The sequence below is a fragment of the Haplochromis burtoni genome, unplaced genomic scaffold (assembly GCF_018398535.1).
Source record: "Haplochromis burtoni strain Fernald_Lab_line unplaced genomic scaffold, NCSU_Asbu1 Contig_505, whole genome shotgun sequence".
Lineage (NCBI taxonomy): Eukaryota > Metazoa > Chordata > Actinopteri > Cichliformes > Cichlidae > Haplochromis > Haplochromis burtoni.
Window position 1 is genome coordinate 290,624 of NW_024582866.1, and position 12,579 is coordinate 303,202.

A 12,579-nucleotide genomic window follows, 5' to 3' on the forward strand; every position below is an offset into this window, starting at 1 on the left:
CTTTTAGTGAAATCATTCAATTTTGTCCTCATAAATTACACTATTATTATATTTTCACTTCTTGCATGATTTACATAATTCCTTTTGCCCATATACCCCTGGAGGGTCTTAAGGACATTTATTGTCTTTTGAATTTTTAGTTTTAAACCATTTTCACTGTGTTGAGTGGATTAAAGCCAAATTTGTCAAAGAATTTTTTTTTTACTTTTTTTGTTTAATTGTGGTGTAAATTCATTAAATTAGCCTAAAATGGCTAAGCTACAGCAATGCATCCACCTTTGTGCCTTTGGACAAAAATTGTCCCATTGAAACCCATTATAAACGCTATTTTTCACGCCAGAAAAATTACGGTTTAAGGGATCGTCAGGTTTCCACCTTAGGTTTCGTTTTTAACTAGAGACCTTAGAGTTGTAATTTTTTTATTTGTCCACCGAGTGGCGCCCTTGCTTCACATTTGACCTCTGCTCGAAAACAGCGGGCTGCAGAACTGAACTGCGGGAAAGGAAGTCTGATTTCCGGCTTGCATCACCGGCTATGCCCGCTGATCGGGCGAGACCAATCCACCCTCTCACCGACATGAGAGGGTGGATTTTTTTTTTTCAATCAACAGGAAATGACGTATTTGTTGTCACGTGGTATGGACGTGTCTGCTGGAGAAAGGAGTCCCACGCAACATGCCCCGGTTCTTCGTCGCAACTTACCCCGGGAAGAGGCACTAATTTCGGCCTAGAGGACCAGCATTGACCGCCTGGAGACTATTTTCGGTTCCGGAATTTTTTTTTAAAAGTAGATCGAAATTAATTTTGGTGCCGATCTTTGGACCATCTAAAGGCCTAATTATAATAACAATCAAATATTACTTCAAATGTTTTTTTTGGAAAATATTTAGTTTTTTAGTTTTTTGGGGCTAAAAAACAGTGCGCTCATGTAATACAACTGGGATTTAAAGGGTTAAAACAACGAAAATATAATTAAAACTTTATATGAATATTTCAGGGAGAAGTAGTTTTAAAAGACTGACCAATTTAAAGTGAAAAAAAATATGAATATATAAAGTTTTTATAGCACTTTTTGGGGAATGGACATTTATTGTCGTTAAGCACAAAGGTGGATGCATTTTTAATTGTTATTTACAGCCAGATTATCTCATAACCACCTGTCCGTTCTCCACATGCAGGGCGATGGCAACATTATCCCAAAGATAAAACTCAGGCTGTCCAAACAGCTCCAGAGAGTCCATCTGACTTGCATCAGGTCTGTGGATCAGCTCGTACCTGAGAGGAAGGCCAAAGACAAACAGTATCAGTGTGGCAGTATTATCTGACTCCACGTAAAGCAGACAGTAAAAGTCTTAAATATACTTAAATATATACATAAAATTATTGGAAAAGATCAGCTGACTGGATGTCAGGAGGAAGCTTTTTAAAATTTGGTGATTGTCTATGCAGAGACTCCTCCACCATAGTTATAGTGGCAGCACGCTCATGATATTTGAGGGCTGCAATGTAGATTGAATGTATTTGCCTTCAGATTTAGCTCCATCACAAAGGTCTGGTGCACATTACTGAGGATGCCCCCCCCAACCCCATCCTCCACCTTCCCATCACTTGTGAATGAGGCACATGATTTCTCTGACTCAGGGCAGTGACTCTAACTCCTAACACATTTTTACTTTTGTGAAACCCGCTGAATTAAAACTGAAAGCGTGCACTTCAGTCACATCTTGATTGTTGGAATTAAAATGACACACGCAAAACTACAAATGGTGTCATGGTCCAAAAAGCTCTGCACCGACCTGGATGCCTCAGATCAGATGTACGACAACTAAGCTGATCACTGACCTGAACACAGCGTGTCCTGGTACAAGTGCATTCTGGAGCAACCTTATCCTGTAACAGGATGTTATGGGTGAAAAACCAACACCACTCTGGTTTAGCTCAGGCTGTTCCTGTCTCCTACATCCAAGTGTTCCTACCATCCCAGAGTCTCCAAGAAGCCCAGGTGTTCTTCCCTGCTGCTCAGCATGAGCACAGACAATAACTTGTTGACCCTCTTCCTTTGTCTGTGAGCGTTTATCTGTGTTTCTCACCTGTGTGTCTCACACATGGCCTCCGACCTCCAGATGAAGCGTCCGTCTCTGTACGCGCAGACAGCGTTCGGGTCATTACCAGGAAGTAATGGAAACTCTGAGAAGAGCTCGCGATTGGCTGGGCTGTGGACCAACACAGAGTACTGCACTTTCTTTTTGAACAGGCAGGTCCTGAACACTCTCATGATGGGCGGAGCTCCAAAGCAAAACTGGACACAACAGAAGGTCTTTCAGTGGGAGACTCACACCTGTCACACACCTGAGGTAATGTACATGATGTACTGATAACACACAGAGAGAAAAGCTGACAGATTGTTCCTGGTCACACGGTGTTTATTATTTTTAGTGTGTAGCTTTGACACAAACTCAGACTGTTGTGGATAAAGAGTTGTTGAGTTTTGAATAATGTTTGTATCTTCAGGAAGAAAAAATTCCCCCCTCTGTAAATGTAAACATACCTGCTGGCTGTAGGCGCTCAGCACGTCCTGCAGGGGGAAGGTGAAGCGGTACGATCCATACCTGGACTTCTCACTGAAGGCCGGAGAGGTGGCAAATCTCCACAGGAAGCTCTGCTGCTTCACAGCCTGCTCCTTCGTCCGGTTTGGGTAGGTCTTCTCCAGGAGCCTCGTCTCGGCCGCCTGGATCTCCTCGGGCCCCACAGCCAGACTCCACCACACCAGGGACCATTTGTGTGGATCCCTGAAGCCTCTGTGAGGATCCTTGAAGCCGCCGTCTGTCCTGATCCAACATAAAGCCCCTCGCTCTGTGTCGTGTTTCAGGTGAGACACGTGAAACTCGGGTCGGGGGTAGTCAGGGACGTTTTCTTTTAGGAGATACGGGTTCTTCAAGTCATGAGCGAGCTTCTTCAGCTCATTCAGCCACAGATGCTTACAGTTTATGAAGTGTTGTATATATCCTCTCCTGTTTCTTTGTGTCTGCATGATCAGGTGGAGGCTGATGCTTCCTGTCAGGAGTGTGAGTGATCTCTGATCACCAGGCTTATATTCAGACCACACCCCCACAGTCCAGGGCTGTTACACTGCCCATGCAAATGGGACAAAGCCTGAACGCCCTCACACAGGAAATACTCTAAACATCAGCTTCCATATTTCAGCACCAGCACTGATAAACATCACACAGGGAAAGAAAGAAGACACACTTCCCCCTGCAAAACCACCAAACTCCTGTCATCTACCTCTATTTCACTGTTTCCACTTCTGTTACAGGTTCAAGTGTTAATGAAGTTAAACCCGACTGCAGCTCAGACAGCAGGCTAATGAAACTCATTAGTAATTCATTTAGCAGATTACATAGACACATAGAGTTTAGCAGATGTTTGCTTGTTAAACACCTGCAGACAGCAGCAGGATCCATGTGAGCGTCTGCAAAGTAACGTCTCTCAGTAGCTGCATCGGACAATACTGTGACATTGAAAGGTTAAATATACAGTAATATACAAATGATAACATTCGCCTGTTTCTGGAACTTTAAGATCAAAATTTAATCTGAAATTATTATTTTTTCCAACATTTTTGATCTCTCATATGTCACAACCCGGCTCAAGGACGTGACAAGCAAGTGGGAGACCACACACAGGCTTTAAAGGCTGTGAGATATCTTTAATGACGATAAGGTGAAGAAACTTAAACACAATTGAAATGATATAACAGCCATCCAGACGGAGAGAGCCAGCGAGAGCCAGAGACCCCGCTGGTTCAGTCAAGGTGTCTTTATACACACTGGGACTGACCTTCTCAGGTGTGCTGCATCTATAATTGGGTCAGCTCCACCTACCTGCAAGAAACAGGTAACAGAAAAAGCGAAACACAAGGCCAGCCCACTGGCCGTCACACGTAACATCATCAGTACAGAAGATATCCACATAAAATATTCAGGGCTGAAAAACACATTTAAACTCTGTTAAAGACGAGATGGACACAAACTGTCCTCAGCGGTCTCCTGCAGCCACCTTTGACCTTTTGTTCGATGTGTTTTTGGAACAGGAACTATTGATGAGGACTTCCTGCTCGTGGATGTTGTGTGTAATCTAGAGAGATGTGGAACACAGGCTGAGGTCAGATGCTTTGGATTTACATATGTTTTACTTTCATTTCATCATCCCCCTGAAAAAGCTCTCTGAGTTTCTTTCACGCCTCATTCAGCGTTCATCGCTCGTACGTATCGGTTCTGTCGCTTGTGAGCAAAAATAAAAAAAATGTAAGTCTGTTAGTAGCAACCGACCCGGAAACTTAAAGATCCCTTTGTTTCCAAACGCTTTAGACTGCGATGACTGAGAACCTTCACAGACAGACAGTGAGAGTTTGTCTCCATGCGGTTCATTAACCTTCATACAGGTCTGAAGATCACAGCCGTTCACTGATGTTCAGCCGTTCACTGCGCAGAGATTCCTGCAGATTCTCTGAATCCTTTGATGATAATATTACTGTAGATGATTCACAATTTCACATCAAGAAGAATTGTTCCACATTTTCCAGACACAGTTTTTTGAAGATTAGCGAACCTCTGCCTCTTTTATACCCAATCATGTTGCCATGGTTACGCTCCTCCAGCTCTTCCTTTTGTGCCGTTTACCTTTTCATCCATTTATCCACAACATGATTACAAATAGCAAATCATACAATAAGTGGAGCTTATTGTATGATTTTTACAGTCTGTCATAGAAACTATAAGATTAAAATCTGGACAGAAAAAAAAGAATACAGATGATTACAATCAGAATAATCAATAAATGCTCAATCCATTTATTGATTATTCCTCATCACACATGACCGTAAACCAAACATCTTCAAGTTTTTAACTGTCATTCAGAATAATGTGGACGTCTGAGTTGAGAAACAGCCATCTGTCAGTATTTAGTCATTTATTTTTTGAGCTGATAATTTCCTGATCAATAAATAGTGCAAATATTAGTGTCTGATGTGATCTGACTACAGCCAGGAAAACCACCGAACTCCAGAGCTGCTGCACCGTCAGTGCTGTTTGGGTTTTCGACAGCACTGACGGTGCAGCTGGGCTCATAAAGCTTAAGAGCATCCTGTGATTGTCCTGCATGGTGTAGGTCTGAGTGAGCACAGAGGAGGATGACTGAGTTTGTTCCTGTTCTCCTTCAATGATGTCACTTCCTTTACTGGCACACGCTCTAAAAACTGTAACTTTAACATTTATTTCTTAAATCCAGCTTCACAGAAAGAGTTCTGTGGCAGTATTTTAGAGCACGGCTCCATGCTGCACATTAGAGCTGGGCGATAGAACGATAACGATATGTATCGCGATATAACTTTTTCTCGATAGAAAAATTAAACTATCGCGATAGACCTCGCCGCTCTTGTCCTCTTAAAAAAAAAAAAAGAAAAAAAAAAGAACAGCCAATCCAAATTAAGTAGCGCAGAGCCGAACCAATACAGCGCAGGCCACGTGACTTGTTACGTACAGCACAAGTGCCAAGCCGCACATGTGTATTTGTTTGGGAAGCAGCCAGCCACCGTACCGCCGGGTAATGGAGGAAATGAGTGTGCCGACTAGAAAAATCAACCGAGCGTGACCGAAGAGAAAACAGATGATGGTTCCAACGCCGGAGAGATTGTCGAACGGAAGAGCCATAGAAGTTCCGTAGTGTGAAGGTATTTCGGCTATTTCAAGTCTGACAAAAAACAGAGTAGCGTGCACTGTAAATTGTGCCGAAAGCAAGTCTGGAAATACAATAAACTGGTGCATGCTCAGGCTACGTCCACACGTACCCGGGTATTTTTGAAAACGCAGATTTTTCTATGCGTTTGCACCTTTCGTCCACACGTAAACGGCGTTTTTGGTCACTGAAAACGAAGATTTTTAAAAACGCCGGCCAGGGTGGATATTTTTGAAAACTCAGTTTTTGCATTTACGTGTGGACGAGAAAAACAGAGAAAACGCAGCGTCAAAGGTGTGCGCATTTTTTGACGTCACACTGTGCGCCACGTTATTGTTTCGGTGAAATGAATTTCTACAATACTGTTAATTCTACTCTCTGCAGTGTTTAAATGCTTACATATACACACAGTTACTGTCCCTCCACACATACGACTCGGTTCTGCTTCTATGCCCCAGCTTTGTTTACTTTTTCCCACCGAGGCTTCTAGACTTCTGATTGGCCAACATTTCTGCACGGTTAGGAATCTAGCGCCACCTGCTGCTTTGGCATGTTCATAGCAGCGTTTTCCTTCATTTCTGCCTTTATGTGTGGACGGGATTATTTTTTAAAACGAAAACGGAAAATCTCCGTTTTCAAAAATACCCGTGTACGTGTGGACGTAGCCTCAGTCTCTGACTGGAAGCGCTAATTCGTCATTCGGCTTTTGTCAGACTAAAGTAACTGTTAAAACTGTTTGAAAAGCTCAGCTATACAACAAGGAGAGATTGAGAATTTCCTTTTAGTTCTCAGTTTATTTGATATTGACAAAAGTTAGTCAGTTTTGTCTGTTCTTCTGTAAAACAAACTAAGATTTATTTTTAGAATTAATATTTTGTTTCTAAGTGGAATTGACAGTTTAGTCTGTTTCGTTTGTTCTATTTTGAAACTTAAACGCTTTAGCGGCTGCCTTTTGTGTAGTTTGCAATATTTGCCTTTATTTATCTGAAAAAGTCTCATGTTCCTTAAGTACATCTACCCTGTTGAACTTATTATGGGAAATAAATATTTAAATAAAAACAAGCTGCTGATTATTTCACATTTTACTTGTGAGCAACGGCACATTTAAATCTTACAAATATAGTTATTTGGCTATATCGTGATAGATATCGTTATCGCCTGAAATGAAAAAAACATATCGTGATATGAAAAAATCTCATATCGCCCAGCTCTACTCACTTATTAGCCTTCATACATGTGTGTTTCGTGTGCACTTTAATGTAACAGAGTAAGGAGCAGGTTCTTTATTGAGTCACTCTTTTAATGAATATGTTCAAAACAAAATGAAAAAAGCCCATCCTGATGTTCTTAAAGGTTTGAGCTGAACGACTCAGATGCATTCATATGGTCTACATTTTTGTCATGCTCTCCAGGATCTCTGGGATGTTGTTTCTTGTTGTTTTGCTGTTTCTCGCCAGGGCGGAGTCAGGCTCCAGTCCCCACCTCTGTCCTTGTCTGTACAGCTCTACTCAACTCCCTCTCATCACGGATGGTAACTCCTGCACCACTCAAGGCCCCAGTGGGGTTTGCTTCTTTGTTGGATCGTTGTGCTAACCTGTGTCAGTGTAGCCCTGGTTCACCGAGTGATCTCGTATCTCCTAGTGCTCCTCTCTAACGTATATCTCCTCTCCTTGTACAGACTTCCCCGGACCTTCGCCTGTTACCCCGCCCTGTGGGCCTCGTGTGGATGTGGGTGAGGTCTTTGTGGACTGGACTTGATGTGACTGAGCTGCTTATGTGAGCAGAGTACTTACTGGCTGACAGTGTGTGTGAGGAAAGATGGATGATACAAGCACCACCTAACAGTTATTATTACACATTTCTGGATGTTCAGTTTGAAAAGGGTGAAAAAGTGTTCTGAGCAAATTTTCCATCATCAACTTAGCTGAAGTACTAAAACCCAAACTATGCTGTTAAACATTTAATTTTAAAGATATCTTTACACAAACCAATTCAAAACTTTTATATTGATTGATGTATTCATGGTAGACTGTCCTGTCCACCAGGGAGCGCTGCTGTACCACCTCCCACGTCCTTAGCACACGCACACATTTATACAGATAGCATGGATCCGTTAGCAGATCCACAGAGCCCAGAGAGTCCTCAGCCTCCATCAGGTCCTGCTGTAGTTCTCCAGCTGAGAGAGCGCAGACACGGACATGTTAGAGGTGAGAGTGTGAGATGAGACTCCGTCCATCTACAGATGTACTCATCAGTTTATGAACCCTGATAGAATTTGTGATTTTTCTGCCTGGTCGTTGTGTCCTTGGGCAAGACACTTCACCTGCCGCCTACTGGTGGTGGTCAGAGGGGCCGATGGCGGATATGGCAGCCTCGCTTCTGTCAGTCTGCCCCAGGGCAGCTGTGGCTACAACTGTAGCTGCCTCCACCAGTGTGTGAATGTGAGAGTGAATGAATAGTGGTATTGTAAAGCACTTTGAGGGTCTCGAAAAGCGCTATATAAATGCAATCATTATTATTCCTCAGAGAACATGAATAATTATATACAACTTTTCTGTCTGTGTGAAGCTTCATTATCAAACGTTTGTGTTTGTGGTTCTTAACACGATGTATCGCCTCCTCTCATATTAATGACAGCTTGTTATGGTATTTGTGTTCAGGGAACTTTATTGTCTCAGATGCTAAAGCTGCTGCCCATTCCTCTTGGTAAAACTTCGTCCAGCCGACCATTTCTGGGTCTGTCTGGAGCTGCAGCTCTGAGATCTCCTCAGAGTGGCTGAATGATGCTGAGGTCAGGAGACGGAGAGGACCTCTGCAGAAGCTTCATTTTAGAAGAAGTTTCTCTGTGCTGTTGGCTTATTGTAAACGGGCAGTTTTGTGGCATTGGCGTAGTAACGACTTTCTTCTTAAGACTCGACCATGCAGCCTATTTTTTCCTTATTGTGCATCTTTAATCAGCTGAAGTTGTTGAATCAGCTGGTGTTGAACGAATCTGTCATTTTTCACCTCTTAACTAGAGTTTGGACATTGATGGTTAGCATCCTCAGTTCCCTGGATATCTTTTTATCTTTATATCCTTTTGCTGTTTTTATAAAGTTCAACTATCTTCTCCTGCAGATCCGTTGATAATTCTTCTGTTTTCCCCATGGCTCAGAATAAAAGGTCAGTGCACCACTGAATGAAACATAGAATAGAATAAAATAGAATAAAGCTTTATTATCCTTTTACATGTACAATGAAATTATGGTTTCTCCACACCAAAAACGACTTGGTCTGAACAGAGTGTGAGTGAGCGATGAGGGTTACTCAGATCATGGCTCCGACTGATGAGGTGGATAGGTGGATGTGTCTTGGATGACCTGATTGACCAGAGGGCAGCAGGTCAAACAGGTGGTGGGCGGGGTCACCTGTGATGGTTCACCTGACACAGGAGGAGCTGGCGATGGCCTCCAGGGTTGGCAGTGATGTTTTGGGTGGTGTTAATGACCCTCTGTGCAGCCTTGCTGTTCTCAGTTGAGGCCCCTGAATACCAACAGCAGGCAGGAGGAGCACGCTCTCCACTGAGGAGGGGAGAAGGTCAGCAGCAGCTCCTGGTCCAGGTTCTTCTTCCTCAGGACACGGAGGAGGGGCAGCTGCTGCTGGGCCTTCTTTACCAGGGTGATGGTGGTGTGGGTCCAGGTGAGGTTGGTGGAGATGTGGGTGCGTAGAAACCTGAAGGTGGAGACAGATTCCACCTGTTCTCCATTTATAATGCCGGGGAAGGGGGCGCTGTCTGTGCCTCCTGAAGTCCATGATGAGCTCTTTGGTTTGAAGGACGTTCAGCTTTTCAGGTTATTTTCTGAGCACCAGCGGGACAAGTTCTCTACCTCCACCCTGTTCTCTGTCTCAGCTCCATCAGAGACCAACCACGGTGGTGTCATCAGTGTGAAACATGCAGTGACCTATCTGCAGGCCAGAAACTCACTGACTTTTCACACACGCATAATTACAAGCAAATAGATCCCAGGTGAGGATTGTTACCTTCACCTTTAGTAGTTATGTAAACCTCCATGTGTCAGCGTTTGTGTATTTGTAATGACAACAGAAACTATTCCTTTAATTACTGATTCATTACCTTAGAAAACAAGGCTGAGTGAAGGCTCCTTCCCCAGGGGGAAGCCTGCGTCAGGCCACAAATGTCCAACCAGTGATTTAGCATTTTCAAAACTGTCATACTGGATTCCAGGTGGAACATCCTCTTCAGGTTTCTCACCTAACGAAAGCTTTGTTAGAACATCCTCTTCAGGTTTCTCACAGTACGTGAGGTTTGCTCTCAGTTGATCACAGTCAAACTTCAGCACCTGAGAAAGAAACCGAGCAGAGAAACAAGGTGAGAAACTTCAACACTTTGTTTCAATTTTTACCAAATTTATAGGCAACAGCTTCTTGTAAAATGCTTCAGGCGTCTCTATAGACGGAGGAGTAGGAGGGGCAGGTACCTGTCCATGATCCATGTGCAGGGCGATGGCGACATTATCCCAAACATAAAACTGACGTTGAAAAGAACATAGACCATCAGCTTCCATCTGGTTTTTGTCAGGTTTTTGGGTCAATTTCCAACTGAGAAGAAAGTCAGAGACACGAAAAGCATTTCAACCAATCAGCTCACAGAGGACTTCAGACTGCTTCCCTGACAGAGCTCTCAGTGCCAGCATCAAATCTGATGCTCAGGTCGAGATGAAGCAAACTGACCAATGACAACGTGAATATCAGACACTGCATGGACTCGTTGTGTCCATCATCTTTGGCTTTGTTTCTGGTTTTTATAATATTACAGCAGATCATCATCATCATCAGTGGTAGATCCCATCAAAGTGATCGATCACATTTATTTCAGTGGAGACTTTTAACACTTGCCTGTGTGTCTCGCACATGGCCTGTGACCTCCAGATGAAGTGTCCGTCTCTGTAAGTGAAGACGGCGTTCGGGTCATCATAAGCAAGCGAAGGATACTCTGAGAAGAGCTTCTCTCTGGCCGGGCTGTGGACCAGCACAGAGTACTGCACTTCCTGATTGTAGAGGGCGGTCTTGAACACCTTTATCATGGGCGGAGCTCCGGAGCAAAACTGGAGACAACAACAGGAATTTTAGTGTGAGAGACACACACAAAGGTCACTAACCTGACACACTGTACACCGTTTAACAATCACACAACAATATAATCCACCCACTGTTATCATCTCCAATGCCCTGTACCAACACAGAGCAGAGCAGCTATCTGAACGCTACCCCAACAGAGGTCGATTATCTTGTTAATAATTTCACCTCCTCACTACGTACGACTCTGGATACTGTAGCTCCTGTGAAAACTAAGGTCTCTAATCAGAAGTACCTGACTCCGTGGTATAATTCTCAAACCGTAGCCTAAAGCAGATGACTCGTAACTGGAGAGGAAATGGCGTGTCACAAATTAGAGGATCATCATTTAGCCTGGAGAAATAGTTTGCTGCTTTATAAGAAAGCCTCCGCAAAGTGGCTCGAACATCACTACAGATTAGAAGGGGGAAGAAAAAAAAGTTGTCCAAAAGTAGTTCATACTCGAATTGCACAGAATGGAAACAAGTTAACACCCTAACTACACCCTAACTACACACTAACCACACGTTAACTACACACTAACTACAAACTAATCACACCCTAACTACACACTAATCACACCCTAACTACACACTAACCACACCCTAACTACACACTAGCTACACGTTAACTACACCTTACAATGAGGTGACTGTTGTTGTGACTCGGCACTATATCAATAAACATGAATTGAACTGCACAAACACACTGGAGCTGGTTGGCAGATTACTCCTGGTCACATGACTTTCAAGGTTTTTAAGTGGCTGTTAGACCTTAAAGCCTTGAGGAGTTTAAGGTCTTAATCCAGGCCATCGTGTCTCTTTCAGTCTGAGCTGATGGATAAACTCAGTGTTTTAAAAATAAAAGTACTAATGAAATTATGTTTTCCTAACATGCAGAATCAATCAGTGAGCTACACATTGATTTAACCCCCCCACCCCCACCACCAGTACCTGCTGGCTGTAGGCGGTCACCACTTCGTGCAGGGGGAAGGTGAAGCGGTACGATCCAAACCTGGACTTCTCTGCGAAAGCCGGAGAGGTGGCAAACTTCCAAAGGAAGCTCTTCTGCTTGTTCAGGTCTGGGTAGATCTCGTCCAGGTAGCTCGGCTTCTGTTCAGCCTGCTTCTCTATCCGGTTTGGGTAGAACCTGTCCAGGAGCCTGGTCTCAGCTGACTGGATCTCCTGGGGACCCACAGCCAGACTCCACCACACCAGGGACAGGCCGTCTGCATCCTTCAGGCCTCCGTGAGGATCCTTGAAGCCTTCGTCCTTCCAGATCCTCAGTAACCCTCCTTGCTGTGTGTCGTGTTTCAGATTGGACACGTGAAACTCGGGTTGAGGGTATTCAGGCACGTTGGTTTTTAGAAGATAGATGTTCCTCAAATGCTGATTGTGCATTTTCAAATCATGCAAACATAAATGATGTTTGTGAATAAAAATCGCATTCGATCCATTGTTCTTTCTCTGAGCCTCCATGTCCACGGTGCAGGATGATCTAAAATAATAAAAGATCTGTAATACAAAACAAAACAGCCGATCTCCCAGTGAGCCCTGCCACACTCTGCTCAGTACGACTTCAGTCGACTCATCAACCCAACGCGGAAGATTCCCAGGTGTGTTCATGCTCCGCCCATATTTAGGAGGATATATCAGGTAGTGACTCATTCCCAGGTACTCTGCGGACGTTTGAGACATGTTGGCTCCTGCTGAAGGGGCGTCAGTTAAAC

General features: G+C 43.8%; 1 protein-coding gene and 1 long non-coding RNA gene across 3 annotated transcripts in view; both read right to left on the bottom strand.

The window, feature by feature from the left end:
- The window catches only part of LOC106632369, a 6,706-nt gene extending 3,006 nt beyond the window's left edge, over positions 1-3,700 (bottom strand). Inside the window, exons 1-3 of the long non-coding RNA XR_001335736.2 lie at positions 2,548-3,700; positions 2,090-2,298; positions 1,157-1,274 (exon numbers count right to left, since the gene is read on the bottom strand). This is a non-coding gene — a long non-coding RNA (uncharacterized LOC106632369). The remainder of the gene's footprint in view (positions 1-1,156; positions 1,275-2,089; positions 2,299-2,547) is intronic.
- Positions 3,701-3,788: 88 nt separating this feature from the next.
- On the bottom strand, positions 3,789-12,579 carry LOC102299148. 2 transcript variants are annotated; one of them, XM_042213982.1, is made up of 5 exons: positions 11,804-12,579; positions 10,632-10,840; positions 10,214-10,334; positions 9,850-10,075; positions 3,789-4,136 (listed from the first exon to the last, which is right to left on the bottom strand). In XM_042213982.1, exons 1-4 carry the CDS (start codon positions 12,545-12,547, stop codon positions 9,851-9,853), a joined length of 1,299 nt encoding a protein of 432 aa, XP_042069916.1. In that variant the 5' UTR covers positions 12,548-12,579; the 3' UTR covers positions 3,789-4,136; position 9,850. The 2 variants fall into 2 exon arrangements, with proteins under 2 accessions (XP_042069916.1, XP_042069915.1); XM_042213981.1 differs by lacking the exon at positions 3,789-4,136 and having other exon boundaries at positions 8,932-10,075.